This window comes from Salmo trutta, chromosome 14 (assembly GCF_901001165.1).
Source record: "Salmo trutta chromosome 14, fSalTru1.1, whole genome shotgun sequence".
Classification (NCBI taxonomy): Eukaryota; Metazoa; Chordata; class Actinopteri; order Salmoniformes; family Salmonidae; genus Salmo; species Salmo trutta.
The window spans coordinates 23,484,141-23,508,497 of NC_042970.1; the positions used below are offsets into that span (position 1 = coordinate 23,484,141).

The 24,357-nt window shown below is 42.0% G+C and overlaps 1 protein-coding gene across 1 annotated transcript in view; it reads left to right on the forward strand.

Moving 5' to 3' along the window:
- Positions 1–9,613, forward strand: part of suclg2 (succinate-CoA ligase GDP-forming subunit beta) — a 149,993-nt gene extending 140,380 nt beyond the window's left edge. The window contains exons 10-11 of the mRNA XM_029774956.1: positions 2,203–2,323; positions 8,243–9,613. Coding sequence (XP_029630816.1) covers positions 2,203–2,323; positions 8,243–8,358 — 237 coding nt within the window. The 3' untranslated portion in view covers positions 8,359–9,613. The remainder of the gene's footprint in view (positions 1–2,202; positions 2,324–8,242) is intronic.
- Positions 9,614–24,357: the final 14,744 nt, after the last annotated feature.

Here is a 24,357-nt window from a genome sequence, read left to right on the forward strand (position 1 = left end):
ACCCTACCTGGCCAGACATCACACCGTCTGCCCTGAGTAATTACTGTTGTGTTTTGTTAGTGTAATTACCCTACCTGGCCAGACATCACACCGTCTGCCCTGAGTAATTACTGTTGTGTTTTGTTAGTGTAATTACCCTACCTGGCCAGACATCACACCGTCTGCCCTGAGTAATTACTGTTGTGTTTTGTTAGTGTAATTACCCTACCTGGCCAGACATCACACCGTCTGCCCTGAGTAATTACTGTTGTGTTTTGTTAGTGTAATTACCCTACCTGGCCAGACATCACACCGTCTGCCCTGAGTAATTACTGTTGTGTTTTGTTAGTGTAATTACCCTGCCTGGCCAGACATCACACCGTCTGCCCTGAGTAATTACTGTTGTGTTTTGTTAGTGTAATTACCCTGCCTGGCCAGACATCACACCGTCTGCCCTGAGTAATTACTGTTGTGTTTTGTTAGTGTAATTACCCTGCCTGGCCAGACATCACACCGTCTGCCCTGAGTAATTACTGTTGTGTTTTGTTAGTGTAATTACCCTGCCTGGCCAGACATCACACCGTCTGCCCTGAGTAATTACTGTTGTGTTTTGTTAGTGTAATTACCCTACCTGGCCAGACATCACACCGTCTGCCCTGAGTAATTACTGTTGTGTTTTGTTAGTGTAATTACCCTGCCTGGCCAGACATCACACCGTCTGCCCTGAGTAATTACTGTTGTGTTTTGTTAGTGTAATTACCCTACCTGGCCAGACATCACACCGTCTGCCCTGAGTAATTACTGTTGTGTTTTGTTAGTGTAATTACCCTACCTGGCCAGACATCACACCGTCTGCCCTGAGTAATTACTGTTGGTTTTGGTTAGTGTAATTACCCTACCTGGCCAGACATCACAACCGTCTGCCCTGAGTAATTACTGTTGTGTTTTGTTAGTGTAATTACCCTACCTGGCCAGACATCACACCGTCTGCCCTGAGTAATTACTGTTGTGTTTTGTTAGTGTAATTACCCTACCTGGCCAGACATCACACCGTCTGCCCTGAGTAATTACTGTTGTGTTTTGTTAGTGTAATTACCCTACCTGGCCAGACATCACACCGTCTGCCCTGAGTAATTACTGTTGTGTTTTGTTAGTGTAATTACCCTACCTGGCCAGACATCACACCGTCTGCCCTGAGTAATTACTGTTGTGTTTTGTTAGTGTAATTACCCTACCTGGCCAGACATCACACCGTCTGCCCTGAGTAATTACTGTTGTGTTTGTTAGTGTAATTACCCTACCTGGCCAGACATCACACCATCTGCCCTGAGTAATTACTGTTGTGTTTTGTTAGTGTAATTACCCTACCTGGCCAGACATCACACCATCTGCCCTGAGTAATTACTGTTGTGTTTTGTTAGTGTAATTACCCTACCTGGCCAGACATCACACCATCTGCCCTGAGTAATTACTGTTGTGTTTTGTTAGTGTAATTACCCTGCCTGGCCAGACATCACACCGTCTGCCCTGAGTAATTACTGTTGTGTTTTGTTAGTGTAATTACCCGACCTGGCCAGACATCACACCATCTGCCCTGAGTAATTACTGTTGTGTTTTGTTAGTGTAATTACCCTGCCTGGCCAGACATCACAACCGTCTGCCCTGAGTAATTACTGTTGTGTTTTGTTAGTGTAATTACCCTACCTGGCCAGACATCACACCGTCTGCCCTGAGTAATTACTGTTGTGTTTTGTTAGTGTAATTACCCTACCTGGCCAGACATCACACCATCTGCCCTGAGTAATTACTGTTGTGTTTTGTTAGTGTAATTACCCTACCTGGCCAGACATCACACCATCTGCCCTGAGTAATTACTGTTGTGTTTTGTTAGTGTAATTACCCTACCTGGCCAGACATCACACCATCTGCCCTGAGTAATTACTGTTGTGTTTTGTTAGTGTAATTACCCTACCTGGCCAGACATCACACCATCTGCCCTGAGTAATTACTGTTGTGTTTTGTTAGTGTAATTACCCTACCTGGCCAGACATCACACCATCTGCCCCAGGTTTACTGTTTTAGTCTTTTCTATCTCTCTATCACTTTACTGTAAACATTATCAATATGTGTAAGACGAATTGTAGGTGTACAGCATAGGAGAACCCATTATAAGTTAGAACATTTCATAGGACGATAATAACCCTCCTGTCCTCCGGGCTACAGGTGGAGGCCATCCTGGTGAACATCTTCGGGGGCATCGTCAACTGTGCCATCATTGCCAACGGCATTACCAAGGCTTGCCGTGAGCTGGAGCTCAAAGTGCCCCTGGTTGTCAGGCTGGAAGGTACTGTACAGGTGGTGCTACACCCACAGCTCTACACCCCTACCTACCATCAGTTTGACTAGTCTTTACACTCCCAGCCCACAGCTCTACACCCCTACCTACCATCAGTTTGACTAGTCTTTACACTCCCAGCCCACAGCTCTACACCCCTACCTACCATCAGTTTGACTAGTCTTTACACTCCCAGCCCACAGCTCTACACCCCTACCTACCATCAGTTTGACTAGTCTTTACACTCCCAGCCCACAGCTCTACACCCCTACCTACCATCAGTTTGACTAGTCTTTACACTCCCAGCCCACAGCTCTACACCCCTACCTACCATCAGTTTGACTAGTCTTTACACTCCCAGCCCACAGCTCTACACCCCTACCTACCATCAGTTTGACTAGTCTTTACACTCCCAGCCCACAGCTCTACACCCCTACCTACCATCAGTTTGACTAGTCTTTACACTCCCAGCCCACAGCTCTACACCCCTACCTACCATCAGTTTGACTAGTCTTTACACTCCCAGCCCACAGCTCTACACCCCTACCTACCATCAGTTTGACTAGTCTTTACACTCCCAGCCCACAGCTCTGTCTGTAGTCAACTCCTCCTTTCCTTGACTACTCCAGATCTCTGCTCCTTTGTGTCACATGCATAATTTCCTGCATTTCTTGCACCCTGGTACTTTCTATGAACTATCTGTTATTTTACGTCAGTCTCATTCGCTTTATCTTATTCTAGAATTCATTGCAGTAAGCTTCTCCCATTTTTAGTAAGTTAATTTAGAATTCCCTCATGATATCCAGTGTGGTCCTCTTACTGGCGAGGAAGACTAGCATTTCGCACGCTAGTCACGTTCAGCAGTGCTAGACGCTGTATCATAGTATTGGAAACCAAGACTGTTCTGAGGGCAGGTCTGCCGGTTTTGACTAACTGAAGTGATTTTTCGTAGCAGGTTAGGAGAATTAACGTGGCAGGTTAGTAGAATTAGGTTATGGTTAGGAAAAGGGTTAGCTAAAATTGTCCCCAACGCGACTGAAACATATCTAGCTACAACCAGGCCTGCCCTGAGAACAGTCATAGTTTCCAGTAATGCGATGCTGCGTACTAGACGGCCAGAATAACAATGGATCTGATTGGGTCACCTCTCACCTGCGTATGCTAATGGCTGGCGTTGCACCTCCTGGGCGCAGTGCCGGGACCCAGCTGGTCACTAGGATAATTGTCAGGAAACAGCTGACTGGTGTTGTCCAGAGAAGGAGCAAGGGACTCTCTTCATTAGCCCACAGCACTCCATTTGTCCCTCTGGAGCCTCAGACTTTTAAGGTCAGCACTACTGTTTCTGGGACACAACCAAGCCAGTTACAATAAGGCAAGTCTGTAAATACTGCTACTAATAATAATAATTTATTCAACTTTTATGGTGCTTTTCATTAAAGAAAATAATCTCAAAGTTCATTAAAAGCTAAACAAACAACACATTTAAATTGAGATGCTGATTGAATTTCTCTATTTGGCTTTGGATGAAAGGCTGGGAGTTGAGACAGTTTGGATTGGAAAGGCAGTGTAGCTTCGGCAAAGGGGAGAAACAAATATAACAAATTGTTATTTACAATGAGGGCCTACTAAAAGGCAAAAGGCCTCCTGCAGGGATGGGGGCTGGGATTAAAAACATAAACATTTCAATTAAAATATAGGACAAAACACAAATCATGACAAGAGACAACACTACATAAAGAGAGACTTAAGACAACAACATAGCATGGCAGCAAAACATGACAACACAGCATGGTAGCAACACAACATGACAACAACATGGTAGAAACATGGCAGCAGCACAACATGGTAGCAGCACAAAACATGGTACAAACATTATTGGGCACAGACAATAGCACAAAGGGCAAGAAGGTAGAGACAACAATACATCACGCGAAGCAGCCACAACTGTCAGTAAGAGTGTCCATGATTGAGTCTTTGAATGAAGAGATTGAGAAAAAACTGTCCATTTTGAGTGTTTGTTGCAGCTCGTTCCAGTCGCTAGCTGCAGCGAACTGAAAAGACGAGCGACCCAGGGATGTGTGCGGTTTGGGGACCTTTAACAGACTGGCTGGCAGAACGGGTGTTGTATGTGGTGGATGAGGGCTGCAGTAGATATCTCAGATAGGGGGGAGTGGGTCTTGCGTCGGGTATACAGAGATGACCAGTTTACAGAGGAGTATAGAGTGCAGTGATGTGTCCTATAAGAAGCATTGGTGGCAAATAAAACCCAGATAAACACTCCCTGTTGTTGGACACAGGGCTGAAAGAGGCAAATGATTGTGTTCAAATCCATAGCTGGGATTGACATCCCTGAATAGTGGAGGCAGCATGTTTAGTGTGATCGATACTGCTTTGATCACACACACGTGTTTGTATTCTGCCAATATTTTTTCATGGAAGACACAAAAAAATAATGTTAATTTGCGGTTTCACTTTTCACAAACATGTCACAAATTGCCTCTGGCTCTCAAATTGGGGATTGGCTCAGAAGGTCATGGTGACCATTGGGTTGAATCAGAGTCCTCGTGGTGTTTAATCCTTGATTTAGCTGTGGTCATTACGGCTGGGGCATCATAGAGCGGGATTGGTCAGAATCAATCAGCCTAGCTAGCTGCCCTGACCACAGACCCCATAATGGCAGGCCACTCTTCAAAAGGATCAGCCAGGATTAACTCTACCACTTTTAATTGGAAAGTATTTTTTCTGCATCCTTTGGCCACATGGGGGTTGGCTGTGACGACAGAGTACCACAAGATGTGGCGTTGGGAATTTGATGCCAGTGGTTGATGTTTTATTAATGGGCTGGCTTTCATTCATTGGACATTCGTTTATTGATGTACACTGCCTGGTTGTCAGGCTCTCCAATGCAGATAGTCATGCCTGATGTAAACACACACACACACGCACGCTAAATGTAAATGAGGAACTACTGCCCCTCTCAGAGACTCTGGCCACAGTGTGTGTGCGAATGTGCATGTCTTTGTGTATGCATGAGTCTGTGTGTGTGGATAAAAGTCCCTTAAACACACCACACGGTCTAGTGAAAAGGGATTATATTCCCTTCAGGCCATTCCACTGCTATTGATTTAAACAGCCATTCCACTCCTGTCTGTCCTGTCTGTCCTGTCTGTCTGTCTGTCGGTCTCGTCCGGTCTCGTCTCGTCTCTGTCACTCTCTGTCTGTCTGTCTGTCACTCTCTGTCTGTCACTCTCTGTCTGTCACTGTCTGTCTGTCTGTCTGTCTGTGTCTGTCTGTCACTCTCTGTCTGTCTGTCTCTGTCTGTCTGTCCGTCCGTCCGATGGAGGCCAGTCTCTCCTTAATAAAGGAGAATGTGGGGGATATAGAGGTTTTCCGATGTAATTAGAAAGGACTAGTGGTTCTAGAGAGAGGTCGTCCTGACAGTATCATTCTAGCTTAAATAGAACCGTCTACTGCTGACTAGCTGCAGACCACACACACACATCACTGACAGTATCATTACAGCCTTAATAAAGCCATCAGATGCTTTGGTCGGGCCATCACTGTCCAGCCGCGGACCACACACACACGCCACAACAGACATGCCTGTCACATGCCCATTACCACAGACGCATACATAAACTCTTACTCGCTTCTCTCCCTTTCTCTCTCTCTCACACACACTCTTAGACACTCAAACATGTACACTTGGGGAAGGAACTATAGTCTGAGTAATTAGAAGTATAAAGAGAGAAAGAGAGCAGGGGAGGTGCTCCCTCCTCCTTCAGGTCCCAGGCTGTGGCAGTGTAGTTGCCTCAGCAGGACAGTCCTCCAGGGTACAATAGGCCCCTGCTACAGCCTAATTTACAATTATCACAATCTGCTATAAACTCGGGCAGGGCTGTCGGGGGCTCATGGTGCTTCTGGAGCCCGTGTAGCTCCGGCTCTGTCTCAGGAGGGAAGCTCCCACCCCAGAGATCCCAGTTGAAGGTACTGGACAGGGCTGGTCATTATCACACGGACTGTATTAACACACTCCTTGTATTGTATAAGGGAGGATGGATTGACCATGTATGTTCATTCAGTACACTGCAGTTATGTGTTGCATAGTGAGAACACAGTTCTTTATTCCACATAGTAGAAATCTATTCTATTCTGTATGATATATATATATCAGCACCATTGTGAATGTACTTCCTCCTAGTAGTATAATATAAAGTGTCTCTTAAAGGGACATGCCTCTGCTGATGTTTTCTCTAGACCTGACTGTGAGGTCTCTGGCAGCACCTAGTGGCTGTAGGTGAAACTACACCTGCCGTACAGTATCAGTATGCTGGACTGCTGCTGCTGTAGACAGACAGACACTGCTCCCTGCCGCTCATTCTGGAACTGCACTCTGCTCACTGACACAAGCTCTCTCCACACACACCCTCCGCAATCACACATGCAGAGGCACTCACACACGCTCTGTGTTTGTTGAACCCAATGTGTGGTGAGATTCTTAGAAAGTCTGTTGGTGTTAGATCTAGGAGTTCCAGTTCCAGGAATCCCGACAGAGCTAGGAACTAAGTATTGTCCTTATACAATATTTGTCTATAATCTTTTCTGTAAAAAAATATTTGTATAGCAGCAGAGTGAAGGCCATACAAAGATGAAAAGGAATGTTTCTTGTCTCAGATTGGATTTGTTTATTAGTTGATAACCTCTCCACGACCTCTACAGGAATATGATCTCTGTGATTTGTCAATCCAAATGAAGTTTGTTTCAGTGTATTGAGCCTCTGAGTGAAGGCAGTGCCCTTTTCCATATAGATTTAGCAGAGGACAGAGAAGATGCTGTTCGGTTAGAAGATGACTTTGGATCCCCTATCTGCTGTGTGTCTGCCCAATGCCTTCCCCTCCTCTAATTAGATTACACAATTGATTGCTTTGTGCAGAACTCAAGAAATGTGTTTAGAATGAGTTATTATCTCACCGGACAAAAGCGATGAAATATTAGGAGTTAAGTGGCGGCGGTAATATAATTCCTCATGAAACTGCTATTGATTAGAACATCCAGGCTCCTGAGATTTCACATATCATGCAATCTTAATTACACACCAGTCAGGAGAGCCGCGCCGACGCGCGCGCATGCACACACACACACACACACACATTGTAGTGATGTGGAACACCTGCGTTATGTAAATTCCCTCCTCCCTGCAGTACCGTTCTCACCTGTGAAATCAGTGAATCAGTGAACAGCACATAGACAGCTGGGCTCTGTTGTTTCTGTGGGTTGGCTTTTTCTCTAAGGGAGAGCAGAGACAAGTTTGTGCGTAAGCTCTCACTATCCCACTCTTTCTTCCTATCTCTTTCTCGATCTAGCTCAACCTCTCCCCCATATCTCTCTCTTTTTCTGCCCCCCCCTCTCTCTCCATCATTGCTCTCATGGTTAGTGCTGTGCTTTGAGGGAGCCAGTGTAGGCCTCAGAGCTGTAGTGTCTCAGGGTATCTCTGCATGGCTAGAGCTCCACTGGGGCATGATCAGATCAGCAGAGACCCCGCCAGCTGCCTGCCTGCCTCCTCTGACCTCCACTGCAGCCAATGGAACACAGTACACTCCCTCTGCCCTTTTCAAGACCACTAGCTTTCTCACTCTTTCACAGACACATCTGTTCTATTTCACCAATGGAAGTATGCCAGTCATCCATTCCTCCATCTCTTGGTGCACCTGTCATTGGGTTAAGTTCTCCTGTGTTCTGTGTCTTTTTAGTCAGTGGGGTGTAGCGGTGTGAGATGCAGCATACAACTTTCTCCTTCTACATCATAGACCATTCACTAATGCTGTGTGTGTGTGTGTGTGTGTGTGTGTGTGTGTGTGTGTGTGTGTGTGTGTGTGTGTGTGTGTGTGTGTGTGTGTGTGTGTGTGTGTGTGTGTGTGTGTGTTATAGGGACAAATGTGCAGGAGGCCAAGAGGATCCTGTCAGAGAGTGGGCTGCCCATCGTAGCCGCCAATGACCTGGATGACGCTGCCAAGAAAGCTGTGGCCGCCATTACCAGGAAGTAGAGAGCCTCAGCCTTCCATAACACTGACCAGTCCTTTCCCCTCTCTGTTCTGAGCACCCTAGTCCCCCTAGGGACCCCCTAACTCCACCCAAAACCAACCATGCTGGCTGCTGTTCCACAGCACAGGGCATGTACACCAACCCTTCAAATCTCAGTGCAAGAGGCGTCACAACAGTCCCTGGTTTGATTCCAGGCTGTATTACATCCGGTCGTGATTGGGAGTCTCATAGGGCGGCGCACAATTGGCCCAGCATCGTCCAGGTTTGGCCGGGGTAGGCCGTCATTGTAAATAAGAATTTATTCTTAACTGACTTGCCTAGTTAAATAAAAATAATAAAATATTCAGCCCATCGCTACCTTTCAACCTCCTGTGTTATCATGATTAACTGCAATATATCAGGTTGATTTATCATATAGCTTTTATCTAGTTTCTGATCATAAAGGTATATACTATATTTCTGTGTTTTGTTGGAATTTTTATGTTGGTGACTCTTTAATTGTGCATTCCATTTTGATAAAGCTGAGAAACTTAAATGTATTTCTTTAGCTATATGATTACCCTTTCAAAGAAGCAAGAATAACGTTGTATAACATTGGCGTTATTGTTTTATCAAGCCATAGTATCACAAAAGGAAAGACAAGGATTTTTAAAGTAAATGACATGTTCCAGACGCCACTGTGAAATCATTAAAAAACATATCCCCTTATTCAGGAAATGCATAGTGGTGTGTAGCTAACTTGACACGCCTGGAGTATTAGAGAGCAGCGTTTAATGGATTTTGTTTTTGTGTAATTGTTTATGCATTGTAGTAGGTGACCTCACTGTTTTGCCTTTGTTAAAATCCAGTTTATTGATGCCTTAGAGGTCCTTAGTATGTGAAACCTCAACCTCACATGAGTATTACAGTATGTTTGAAACAACTCGTATGAAATGTAAAATGTTGTTGCCCTGTTAACTTTGTAATTCCGTGTATGATTTTAAAGTAGGTCTACTACTTGAATCTATATAGCAGTATATAACTTTGATAAATCAGCTGTGCCTACTTGATGAGGGTAAAAACTGGTTTGTGAAGCCAACCAGCCAACACACTGTCCATCACATGAATAATGCGTTAGATAGTTTAAAGAAAATATTGTAATTAGCTTTTTTTTAAACATGAATGTATGTCGTTCAGTTGAGATTAGGTCAACTGTACAGTATGAATCATTGGAGAGCTTAATAAAGGTGACTAAGAATTGTCTGTCTTCAGAAAGTATTCACACCCCTTGACTTTTTCCACATTTTGTTACAGCCTGAATTTAAAATGGATTCAATTTAGATTTTTGCTCATTGGCCTACACACAATACCCTATAATGTCAAAGTGGAATTATGTTTTCAGAAATGTTTACACATGAATTAAAAATGAAATGTTTTGAGTCAATAAGTATTCAACCCCTTTATGGCAAGCCTAAATAAGTTAAGTACACATTTGCTTAACTCAGAGGTTTCATGGTCTCTGTGTGCAATAATGTTCAACATGATTTTTGAATGACTACCTCATCTCTGCTGTACCCCACACATGCAATGAAACAATGCTCGAGCAGCGTATTTCAAACAGATTCAACTTCAAAGACCAGGGAGATTGACCAATGCCCTGCAAAGAAGGGCACCTATTGGTAGATGGGTAAAAAAAAAAGCAGACATTGAATATCCCTTTGAGCATGGTGAAGTTATTAATTGCACTTTGGACGGTGTATCAATACACCCAGTCACTACAAAGATAAAGGCATCCTTCCTAGCTCAGTTGCCAGACAGAAAGGAAACCGCTCAGGGATTTCACCATGAGGCCAATGGTGACTTTAAAACAGTTACGGAGTTTAATGGCTGTGATAGCAGAAAACTGAGGATGGATCAACAACATTGCAGTTACTCTACTATACAAACCTAATTGACAGATTGAAAAGAAGGAAGCCTGTAGATAATAAAAATATTCCAAAACATGCATCCTGTTTGCAACAAGGCACTAAAGAAATACCAAAAAATTAGCAAGGCAATTAACTTTTTGTCCTGAATACAAAATGTTATGTTCAAGCATAGTGGTGGCTGCATCATGTTATGGGTATGCTTGTAATAGTTAAAGATTGGGGAGTTTTTCCAGGATACAAAATAAATGGACTGGAACTAAGCACAGGCAGAATCCTAGAGGAAAACCTGGTTCAGTCTGCTTTCCACCAGACACTGGGAGATGAATTCACCTTTCAGCAGGACAGTACCCTGAAACACAACGCCAAATCTACACTGGAGTTGCTTACTAAGAAGACAGTGAATGTGGCAGAGTTACAGTTTTGACTCATATCTACTGAAAATTGTTGTCTAGCAATGATCAGGAACCAATTTGACAGAGTTTGAAGAATTTTGAAAATAATAATGGGCAAATGTTGCACAATCCAGGTGTGGAAAGCTCTTAAAGACTTACCAAGAAAAACTCACAGCTGTAATCGCTGGCAAAGGTGCTTATCCAAAGTATTGACTCGGGTGTGAATACTTATGTAAATGAGTTATTTCTTTATTTCATTTTCAAGAAATATGCAAACATTTCTACTAACGTGTTTTCACTTTATCATTATGTGGTGTGTAGATGGGTGAGAAATATATTTAATCCATTTGAATTCAGGCTGTAACACAAAAGGTGGAATAAGACAAAGGTATGCCTTTCTGAAGGCACCTGTCTTATATAAACCTATTTTTGTGTCAAACCTCAATAATGTAAATGGTTGAATACGGAACCTGAGTGGCTACATCTCAAATCCAAAGCTGTTAAGGCTCTCAGTACACACATTCAGTCTCTTCTAATGAATCTCCATGTGTGTCCAAGGAGGGGCAGAGGAGAGGAGTGACTGTCCTTCATGGGCCGGAGTAGAGTGGAGTGAGCTGTAAAGGGAGAGAGAGAGAGAGATGAAATCTATCCCTGTCAAACAGACTGACTCTGATGGATTATCTGTCACAAGATCTGAGGACACCTACACCCAGCAGATGAACTGCCACCTCAGTGAGTCATACACGCATGTACTGTAGACCCAACATGACGAAAGACAGTTTCTCTCACACACACAATCATTGAACAAAATGACCTCCTACAAGCCTTTTGCATACACACGCACACACATATTCTCACACTCATTCTCTCTCTCACATACACACTGTCATTTTACGAGACTACAAGCTCTAGTCACAGCTCACTCAGCCTTCTGTGTGTGAGAGAAAAATGGAGAGGATTTATCTGAAAAGACTCACTGGCAATTCGAGAGCTTGGGACTAGAAGGTTCTATCTGTAAAAAGAGGATTCTGAGACAATTGGCTTTAAAGTTCCGAACCCTCAATGGTTTGAATGGTTTCAGCAATTTTTATCTTGTATTGTTTTGAACTTAACAACATGAATTGGGGGTATTTAGAGTACTATATAGGTAGAGAACATTGAACAGAACAAGGCTATGTCAATATAACTACAGTTTAACAAAAATGCAGATAGAACATGAACTGCTCTAGAATTATCTGAATGAAATCATTAGCGCTTGGTGGTCAAACTGGGTCAGCCACATTTCTGGGAGGTTGGTCCAAAGCACAGGTAGTGAAAAAGATTCATAACTACAAGCCTTAAACCTGCGGTAGAGAGACCTACAGCACAATAACCAAGTTGCTATTAGTCATAAGAGGGTAGTTATCACCTTGTTTGGCTTTCCCATTGCAGTGCCGTCTTCTGAACAAGTTAAACTTCTTCCCCGGCTTTCCACGGCTACAGTATCCGTGTAAATGGGCTGGATGGTTCAATAATTGCCTTATTTCATGCTCTTCCTACGGTGTGTCAGAAATACCCCGGCTGATGGATTGGACTGTGGAATTTAAGGCTTGTTAAAGTGGGCATTGGCGTTGACATTGTTTAATTCAGCAGCGAGGTAGAGGTCAGAGGAAAATGTGTGCGCTGATTTACTCTCCAAAATTAGTGCAGCGCTGTCATATAAATATGAATGAGGAGAGAACCAGTGGAGGTCATCCAATGGATTAGATCATTTACCCCCAGCTCTTAACTTGGCTAATACCTTCTGAGACAGAGAGCAGGCTAACACCACAGACATACTGTTTAGAAAGAGATCTCCATCGTTTGCTTATTCTTTAATTAAACTGAATTATTATGCCTGGATTGCATTCCTCAACCTTTATAACTCCCTTTATTTATTCTTGTATTTGTACATTTTGGTTTCGGAAAGCTTTGCATTTGTTTTTATATATCCCTCAGAATTGATGTCAAAACAGTAATTGCCACTTTATGAAGCTGCCTTTTGTGTTTAACTCTAAGCTGAGAGCTAGCGCTCATGAAAACCATAAGGTCAAGTCGGCCTTGCAGGAAGTAGCGGTTATTCATTGAGTCATATGTTGGCAAGAACTACTAATACATTAGTTCATAAAAAACAAATAGCATTGTATATTGCATACAGCTATCGTACTTTGCTTTTCAGGGACATTGGTTGTCCAATATGAACCCATTTCAGATGGCTTGTTTGGCGGACAAGGCAGTGGACAGATGAGGATAGGAGGCTAGAAGGACAGTGTTTGTGTGGGAGGTGGGGGTTGGATGTTGGATGTTGTTATTGAGCATTTTCCCGCAGCAAGCTCTTCCTTACTACCCACAAGGCCCTCAAAGCAGGACAGTGTCCTTGAATTCCTATGGCTATTGTCACATTACAACACTAGCATGCTGTAAGGTAAGAAAATCTCCTATTTTTCATTCACCTGCAACTGTAATTATTCAGCTTCTAAATCAAACCATCATATATAATATACTCAGACAGGTTTTACGGCAAAAAGCAGCTAGGAGTCTGAATCAAAATGTCGGGGAGAAAGGCTCTAAAACTTTTGATAATCTGTTTGTCTCCATGGTTGTTGTTCAGGTCTTAACGTTTGGCCTTGGCTCACAGACAGGCAGAAAAATCAATTTCCCTCCCAGAATTGTTGCCAGTGTGTCTGTAATTGAAGGACTTTAAAATCGATTGAAATTACCTTCAGTGCCTTCTCAACAAAAAATTGAGCGGTGAAGATGTTTTAAAGTTTTGGTATGAGACACTTTTCTCAATTTCTTTTGCTATGCTAATATAACCTGTCTAACCTCATTCATTGTTTATAGTGAGCAACATGTTCTGTTGTTCAAGGATTTAATGGATTCAGGAACATGAGTCTCTTGACCTCAACTTAATTATTTATTGTTTCTTGGCTTCACCGTTTTGAATATAGTTTTTTGCCAGGGCAACAGAGATTGGGATTTCTTGCACTATTTTCTACCATAAACCACATTTCCATCCAGTTTTTATGCAGTAAAGTCATACCTTATAAAAAAGGAAGTCAGGATGGCTGTGATGGAAACAGGAACTTTCGATACAATTTTATTAATGACGACAGATAATGTGTACCTTTCGACATGGTGGGATCTTTTTGCATTCGTAAATTATGTGAGAAATGGCGGTGGAAATACCTTTATGTGCAAATAATTATATAATAACCATCATATCGAAATTAACTTGGAGTCATGCGATTATAGGGTGTGTGGTCCTTCCACTACGACTCGGGAAACCATGCAGTTTATTAGGCTACAAATAAACTAAGTTATGATGAACTTCACAGGGTAGTGAAAATGCACAGTGCTCTTGATGCTCCTTTCCAGTAAATGGGTGATTTTGCAAATACGGACCTTTTTGTGTCTCAGGGTTCGAATTTTAAGATAAAATGTGAATTTAGAGGTTTTTATTTCACATCCATTAAAGCAGAGAATAAAATAACCTTAAACTTTTCTTTCCAGCTTTCAAATTACATATATATATATATATATATATATATATATATATATATATACAGTGGGGAGAACAAGTATTTGATACACTGCCGATTTTGAAGATTTTCCTACTTACAAAGCATGTAGAGCACTGTAATTTTTATCATAGGTACACTTCAACTGTGAGAGACGGAATCTAAAACAAAAATCCAGAAAATCACATTGTATGATTTTTAAGTAATTCATTTGCATTTTATTGCATGACATAAGTATTTGATCACCTACCAACCAGTAAGAATTCCGGCTCTCACAGACCTGTTAGTTATTCTTTAAGAAGCCCTCCTGTTCTCCACCCATTACCTGTCTCACAGTTGAAGTGTACCTATGATAAAAATGACAGACCTCTAAAATGCTTTGTAAGTAGGAAAACCTGCAAAATTGGCAGTGTATCAAATACTTGTACTCCCCACTGTATATATTTTTTCTTCTTCTGGATTTCACTGTTTTGAACTGTTTTTGTCCTGTCTCACACCCAGACTTTTGACAGTCTGCTATGTATTACACTTACAAAAGTCTTGATCATTAGAAAATAGTTAATGCACCTGTTTAAAAAAAATAGTAAAATAAGTGGAAACTATATATATAGTTTACACAAAATACTTAGTCCTCTCTAAGTATTGGGTCATTACCACCACGACAAGCAAATTACATGATAATAATGTTTTTTCAAAGGTTTGTGTTCTTGGTTACCATGGATGTGAATAGTGACAGTGGAGCACATGGATGTCATGGAGGGAGATTCAGATTTTGATGCCAGGAAATTATTGAAAAATAGAGGTAAATATGACTTGAGAAAATATTATTTTTTATTATATGTCATTACCAAATAAGCTATCATTTCATCAAATCATGTTAGATTTTTGAAATTATGTTTTAATTATGTGTATTTAGGATACATTGTATGCTAACTGTTAGCATGCTCGAATACCTGCTATTTATGAACAAATAGTGTAAAAATGTCATTCTAACCGCACATCCTTACCACCATGTAATGAACTGTGATGGTAAGGACAGAATGTGGTGGTAATGACTAAATATATTAGCTATTACATTTTTACTTACTTTAAGACCTGAAAGACACACAAATTACATATATGATCATGGTTAAGTTGAAATTGAATAATTATTTTCTAAATAAGACCATTTCAATTTGTATTATGTTAGGATGATTGAGTGATTTTGATTTATGTCACTTACTATGGTTATTACTGACTTTAATTATCTTTTTTTATATATATATAAGATGCCCCATAAATCAACCAAGGATAGGACAAGGGCATACACTATATATACAAAAGTATGTGGATACCCCTTCAAATTAGTAGGTTTGGCTATTTCAGCCACACTCATTGCTGAAAGGTGTGTAAAATAGAGCACACAGCCATGCATAGACAAACATTGGCAGTAGAATGCCCGGTACTGAAGAGCCCAGTGACTTTCAATGTGGCACCGTCATAGGATGTCAACTTTCCAACAAGTCAGTTCGTCAAATTTCTGCCCTGCTAGAGCTGCCTCGATCAACTGTAAGTGCTGTTATTGTGAAGTGGAAATATCTAGGAGCAACAACAGCTCAGCCGCAAAGTGGTAGGCCACACAAGCTCACAGAACAGGACCGCCGAGTGCTGATGTGCGTAACGCATAACAATTGTCTGTCCTCGGTTGCAACACACTACCGAGTTCCAAACTGCCTCTGGAAGAAATGTCAGCACAAGAACTGTTCGTCGCGAGATTCATGAAATGGGTTTCCATGGCCGAGCAGCCGCACACAAGCCTACTGTAAGATCACCATGTTCAATGCCAAGCGTCGGCTGGAGTGGTGTAAAGCTAGCCGCCATTTGACTCAGCAGTGGAAACGTGTTCTCTAGAGGGATGAATCACGCTTCACCATCTGGCAGTCCGACGGAAAAATCTGCATAGTGCCAACTGATAAGTTTGCTGGAAGAGGAATAATGGTCTGGATCTGTTTTTCATGGTTCGGGCTAGGCCCCTTAGTTCCAGTGAAGGGAAATCTTAACACTCCTGCGTACAATGACATTCTAGACAATTCTGTGCTTCCAACTTTGTGGCAACAGTTTGGGGAAGGCTCTTTCCTGTTTCAGCGTGACAATGCCCCAGTGCAGAAAGCAAGGTCCATACAGAAATGGCTTGTTAAGATCAGTGTGGAAGAACTTGACTGGCTTGCATAGAGCCCTCACCTCAACCCACATTTAGTGGAAAGCCTTCCCAGAAAAGTGGAGGCTGTTATAGCAGCAAAGGTGGGACCAACTCCATATTAATGCCCATGATTTTGGAATGAGATGCTCAACAAGCAGGTGTCCACATACTTTTGTTTGTGTATATAAACAAAATCCAACAAGATCCAGGAGTATCTTAAGAAACAAAAAGAAAGATCCCTTAAGAGAAAAGAAAGTGGTGAACTGAAATCCATCTCACAACTTTTCCAATGACAAAAAAGGGAAAAAAAGGAGGCAACGGAAAATAAACCAAAGAAAGAGAAGATCAACTATCCAGAACAGAGTGGTTATGGAGTCCTACCTGTCAAGGAACACTCCACCACACTCACCTGAAGTCTTACAGCTACAGAATGATGACCTACCTGCCCCTCAAATGACTCCACATCTGTGTGATTGTTTTGGCCCACAGACCGTGATAATTCAACAAACAGAGGCAGGCAAAGCACAACCTTCCACTTCCACCTGCACAGCACCACAGCCATCTCCTAGTGCAATACAGCCCATTGCAGACATACAGTTGAAGTCGGAAGTTTACACCTTAGCCAAATACATTTAAACTCTGTTTTTCACAACTGCTGACATTTAATCCTAGTAAAAATTCCCTGTTTTAGGTCAGTTAGGATCACCACTTTATTTTAAGAATGTGAAATGTCAGAATAATAGTAGAGAGAATGATTTATTTCAGCTTTTATTTCTTTCATCACATTCCCAGTGGGTCAGAAGTTGACATACACTCAATTAGTATTTGGTAGCATTGCCTTTAAATTGTTTAACTTGGGTCAAACGTTTCGGGTAGCCTTCCACAAGCTCCCCACAATAAGTTGGGTGAATTTTGGTCCATTCCTCCTGACAGAGCTGGTGTAACTGAGTCAGGTTTGTAGGCCTACTTGCTCGCACACACTTTTTCAGTTCTGCCCACACATTTTCAATAGGATTGAGGTCAGGGCTTTGTGATGGCCACTCCAATACCTGGACTTTGTTGTTGTCCTTAAGCCATTTTGCCACAACTTTGGAAGTATGCTTGGGGTCATTGTCCATTTGGAAGACCCATTCGCGACCAAGCTTTAACTTCCTGACTGATGTCTTGAGATGTTGCTTCAATATATCCACATCATTTTCCTGCCTCATGATGCCATCTATTTTGTGAAGTGCACCAGTCCCTACTGCAGCAAAGCACCCCCACAACATGATGCTGCCACCCCCGTGCTTCACGGTTGGGATGGTGTTCTTCGGCTTGCAAGCCTCCCCCGTTTTCCTCCAAATATAACGATGGTCATTATGGCCAAACAGTTTTATTTTTGTTTCATCAGACCAGAGGACATTTCTCCAAAAAGTACGATCTTTGTCCCCATGTGCAGTTGCAAACCGTAGTCTGGCTTTTTTTCTGGCGGTTTTGGAGCAGTGGCTTCTTCCTTGCTGAGCGGCCTTTCAGGTTATGTCGATATAAGACTCGTTTTACTGGGGATATAGATACTTTTGTACCTGTTTCCTCCAGCATCCTCACAAGGTCCTTTGCTGTTGTTCTCGGGTTGTTTTGCACTTTTCGCACCAAAGTACGTTCATCTCTTGGAGACAGAATGCGTCTCCTTCCTGAGCGGTATGACGGCTGCGTGGTCCCATGGTGTTTATACTTGTGTACTATTGTTTGTACAGATGAACGTGGTACCTTCAGGTGTTTGGAAATTACTCCCAAGGATGAACCAGACTTGTGGAGGTCTACAATTTATTTTCTGAGGCTTTGGCTGATTTCGTTTGCTTTTCCCATGATATCAAGCAAAGAGGTACTGAGTTTGAAGGTAGGCCTTGAAATACATCCACAGGTACACCTCCAATTGACTCAAATGATGTCAATTAGCCTAACAGAAGCTTCTAAAGCCATGACATCATTTTCTGGAATTTTCCAAGCTGTTTAAAGGCACAGTCAACTTAGTGTATGTAAACTTCTGACCCACTGGAATTGTGATACAGTGAATTATAAGTTAAATAATCTGTCTGTAACCAATTGTTGGAAAAATTACTTGTGTCATGCACAAAGTAGATGTTCTAACCGACTTGCCAAAACTATAGTTTGTTAACAAGAAATTTGTGGAGTGGTTGAAAAACTAGTTTTAATGACTGCAACCTAAGTGTATGTAAACTTCCGACTTCAACTGTAAATGAGGAACTGATTGGAAAGTGTTGTGTTGTGAAATGTGATGAAGACCCTTACCCTGGTATTATGCAAGATGTTGATGCAGAGAGCTGCACTCTCGTCAAGACCATGAGTCGTGTGGGAGCCAACCGATTATTTTGGCCAATGAGAGAGGACATTGTACAGTACTAACCAGAGAATGTTCTTGGGCTTGTCCCTGAGCCTCATTCAGTGACAAAACGGCATGCGATGCTTGATGGCGCAGTCTGGGAGGAAATTTGCTCTCTCGTTAAGCAATAGAGTGCATTAAGGGCAACACCTAATCTTTAGTGACCACACACCTGTCTCATGTGTCTGAATCAATAGACCGCAGCCAGTGAACAAGAATTTGTTTAATGTCAACCAGTGTTTCCAACCTTGTACATGCATTGAATCCCAAATTGTTCTAAAAGATGCTTTAAGTTCTTGAGGTATGTAACCTTTGTTTTCTCAACTTTTGAATGGTGTGTTCTATATTTTCAATAAAATTAAATGTATTTTTCATCAGTTGTTTGTCATTCCCACACCGCTAAGTCACAGTGGGGAAAAAGTACCCAATTGTAATACTTGAGTAAAAGTATAGATACCTTAATAGAAAATGACTCAAGTAAAAGTGACAGTCACCCAGTTAAATATACTTACGTATCAAAAGTAAATGAAATTGCTACAATATACTTAAGTATCAAAAGTAAAAGTAAAAATATAAATAATTTCGAATTCCTTCCATTAAGCAAACCAGGTGGCCCATTTTTCTTGTTTTCTTAATTTACAGATAGACAGGGGCACACTCCAACACTCAGACATCATTTACAGATAGACAGGGGCACACTCCAACACTCAGACATCATTTACAGATAACCAGGGACACACTCCAACACTCAGACATCATTTACAGATAGACAGGGGCACACTCCAACACTCAGACATCATTTACAGATCGCCAGGGGCACACTCCAACACTCAGACATCATTTACAGATAGCCAGGGGCACACTCCAACACTCAGACATCATTTACAGATAGACAGGGGCACACTCCAACACTCAGACATCATTTACAGATAGCCAGGGGCACACTCCAACACTCAGACATCATTTACAGATAGCCAGGGGAACACTCCAACACTCAGACATCATTTACAGATAGACAGGGGCACACTCCAACACTCAGACATCATTTACAGATAGACAGGGGCACACTCCAACACTCAGACATCATTTACAGATAGACAGGGGCACACTCCAACACTCAGACATCATTTGCAGATAGCCAGGGGAACACTCCAACACTCAGACATCATTTACAGATAGCCAGGGGAACACTCCAACACTCAGACATCATTTGCAGATAGACAGGGGCACACTCCAACACTCAGACATCATTTACAGATAGCCAGGGGCACACTCCAACACTCAGACATCATTTACAGATAGCCAGGGGAACACTCCAACACTCAGACATCATTTACAGATAGCCAGGGGCACACTCCAACACTCAGACATCATTTACAGATAACCAGGGACACACTCCAACACTCAGACATCATTTACAGATAGCCAGGGGCACACTCCAACACTCAGACATCATTTACAGATAGCCAGGGGCACACTCCAACACTCAGACATCATTTACAGATAGCCAGGGGCACACTCCAACACCCAGACATCATTTACATATAGCCAAGGGCGTGCTCCAACACTCAGACTTCATTTACAGATAGCCTGGGCCACACTCCAACACTCAGACATCATTTATAGATAGCCTGGGGCACACTCCAACACTCAGACATCATTTACAGATAGCCTGGGGCACACTCCAACACTCAGACATCATTTACAGATAGCCAGGGGCGTGCTCCAACACTGAGACATCATTTACATATAGCCAGGGGCACACTCCAACACTCAGACATCATTTACAGATAGCCTGGGGCACACTCCAACACTCAGACATCATTTACAGATAGCCAGGGGCACACTCCAACACTCATACATCATTTACAGATAGCCAGGGGCACACTCCAACACTCAGACATCATTTACAGATAGCCCGGGGCGTGCTCCAACACTCAGACATCATTTACAAACAAAGAATGTTTGTTTAGTGAGTCCGCAAGATCAGAGGTAGTCAAGATGACCAGGGATAAGTGTATGAATTGGACCATTTTCCTGTCCTGCTAAGCATTCAAAATGTAACAAGTACTTTTGAGTGTCAGGGAAAATGTATGGAGTAAAAAGTACATTCTTTTCTTTAGGAATGTAGTGAAGTAAAAGTAAAAGTTGTCGAAAATAGAAACAGTAAAATAAAGTACAGATACACCAAAAAACGACTTAAGTAGTACTTTAAAGTATTTTTACTTGAGAACTTTACACCACTGCTAAGTCATTACCATCATGGTACATATTTTTTAAGGTGTATTAAATTGCAATAGATATTGATGATTTATCCCGTATCTGAACCTTATATGCATGTTCTTAAGATTATTGTAAAATAAGATTTGGATTTGGTACATACATGTTTCTGAGTATCATCAAGGCGTATAGAGACATTAAGACATGACAATGATGAATACATATAGTTCAAACTAACAAATAGTAAAAAAAATCATGATTAAAAAAGTAAAAAAAGTGAAATGTTATAATATACATTAGGCACAATTTCTGTCATTTCCTTTTCAACAAAAATAGCACATTTCATGATGTGGTGGTAATGACATTTCCTCTCTGTACTTGGGGAAACCGATATCTATTACAAATCTTTATATTGTTAAATAGTTTGGTCTCAGCCACTATTAGATCTTGTTTCCAGACAGAGTGAAGAACATATTCAGATGGATAAGAAGCAGTTACAAGAGGTTACGTTTTGAAAAACATTTAACATCCAAAAGTGCCCGTATTTGCAAAATCAACCAAATATCGATGGTTATATTCTGGTGACATGATGATGGACGCTTGACTGCAGATTGAAAAATAAACTTATCCATAATATTCTCATCATGTAGACTAGCCTACCCATACAGCCTACCCGTACTGTATCTGCCAGCTGTTGGCTAGAGCGTACGTGCCAAGAACACTTTTGTGACAAAACTATCGGTAAAGTTTAAAATGCAATGGAAACACATTGAACTTTTGATTTTCATGAACATTTAAGCCAAAAAGTACATTTGTGTCCACTACATCATCACACACTGATTTGTATCCTCAACAAGTCAGTTTGGTAGAAACACACCACTGGTGGGAAAATACCCATATTTTCTTTATGCGGATTTTAGAATATTCACATGAAAATCTGTAGTCAATTGGATGGAAACCTAGCTACAGATAAACAGGAATTGAGCATGCAATAGCTGAAATGAACTCCTATATTGGACCAACTGCCTCATTTTGAACTCAAGAATGATCCATGTGGCTGTTTATATCCCCTCTGAATTACACTCTCTTTCCCTTCATCACCTTCTCTCTCTCTCTCTCTCTCTCTCTCTCTCTCTCTCTCGCTCTCTCTCTCTATCTCAGCCTACTGTCTCTCTTCACAGCCACTCTCTCTTTCTCTCTTTCTCTCGCTCTCTCTCTCTGCCTACTGTCCCTTCACAGCCACTCTCTCTCTCTCTCTCTCCTCTCTCTCTCTCTCTCTCTCTCTCTCCTCGCTCTCGCTCTCTCGCTCTCGCTCTCCTCTCTCTCTCTCTCTCTCTCTCTCTCTCTCGCTCTCTCTCTCTCTCTCTCTCGCTCATTGTCAGTGAGCAGTTAATGGCCCTTTCTTAATGAAAAGAGAGAGCGGCAGAGAGATGTACTGAATACAACCTGCCATTCAGCCATGCCGTCTTTCAAATATTTGTTAGTTCCCCTTTGTTTGCTAAACTTTCGCTGGAGCAAACTTTTGACAGTGATTTGTATGTGTGTTTGTGAGCTGTCTCTGATCCAATTATCTCCAAAGCGGTATCGGGAGAGAAGGCTTCAATAAAGGAGGAATCTGCTGATACACTGACATTAATTAAAAGCTCATTTGGTGTGACCTCTGAAAGCCTCTCTAATTAATACAGAAGCAGAAGCAACATAACGCTGTTTCAAATTGCCTGATAATTAGGCTCCGGCACTTCCTGGTGGAGTTCTCAGCAGGTGTGCTGGTGACATGCTCACATAGTCCACAGTCCCACAATGCACTCCTCTGAGTTTATGGCCCAGGAAGAATAAAAAGGGAGGTGAAATCCTCAGAGGTTAAAACAATGGGCATACTGATGACAAAACAATGCAGATATTTCAGAAATATACTGCAGTCATTTTCTTTACACTGCTTTGTTATACAGGATTTCTAGGCCCAAGAATGATAATAGCATTCATACACACAGTTCTTAGACCATTTTAACCAGTTTGCTCACTACTGTTTATTCTAGTATAAAAATGAGAAAGCAACACAAAAGGACGATGTGTAGTTGTGTTGTCTACATGTCTTCATTTTGTGTGTGTGCATGTGGTGAGGTTGAAGGGGGCATTGTGAGTTAATAGCTATTACCAGAGGTTTATCTCTTCTTCCGCCTCCTTCCTCAAACTCAGGGTGAATATATCAAGCCTGTACATGTCAAGTGCTATTGCCGTCAAACGTGTTTGACTGCAGCGTGCAATTGGAGGAGAGTGTATACGGAGCACCCTGGAAAAGTGGCCTGTCACCTGTGATTTTGTCGATGTGATAAAGCATGACGGTAATCAGGAGATGAAGGCTGCAGAAGCGATACTGAAGCAGTGAAGCAAACACACTCACACAACAAGGCGATGAAGTTTGGCATCCTGGCTTGTGTGGAGATCTCCCCTGCTGCTTAACACTTCTTGATGCAAGCAGGCATGGCAATCAGAGCGCTTGTGGGTTTGCTTGTTTTCTGTGTGTATGTGTGTACCTGAGTGAACATGATGATAATAATTGGGTGTGTGGGAGGGTGTGTGGGTGGGTGTGGGGGTGTATGTGTGCTTGTGGAAGTGTTAGTGTGTTTGTTCAGGTGAATGTGTTTCTGGTTGGTGGGTGGGGAAGGTGTTTGAGTATGGGAATATGCTTGTTTGTACGTATACAAGTTTGTCTGCTGATTGTTTGTTGAAAAAGTGTCAACTAATCTGGAGATAGTGTTGATTGGTTTTCCATCAGTAACCTACTACACAGGTACATTAGCCCTAATGTGCCTGAAAACCATGGCAAGGCTGGATCTGACAATGTCTGGGACATGATTACATTCAACTGATCTACCACTAAACTAGTTATAGATGTTACCCGTATATAATCTAACAACATCAATTTCCTTTGCAGTACTAACGGTAGTCTATAAATGTTGAATTGCTGTTTACAGGTTTCACATCAAATCTAAAATGATTTTCCCCTTTTAAAATGGTGCACAGTGTGTATACAGAGAGGGACTGCACTGAGTAATATGTTCACATTTGTGTGTGTGTGTGTATGTGTGATGACTCGCTTGCTATCTGTGAGATCAGAGTGCACCACCTCTCCTAAATGAGCACATTACTTACATCCACTGGATATTTCAAACACTTCCAGTTGTAAAATTCTCCATTACCTGGGTCAGCCAAGGGCAATGGGAGACGAATAAGTACCTATCCTTTTCAAAAGGCTCGGCCCCACCAATAATTCCCTCTTGCTGAGATGTCTGTCAGCACTCTGATTGCCTTTTTATAAAGCCTCATTCACACAGACAAGTCGGGTTTTTTTTCTCAAGGAGCCATTTTCCCCAGCATGTCAGA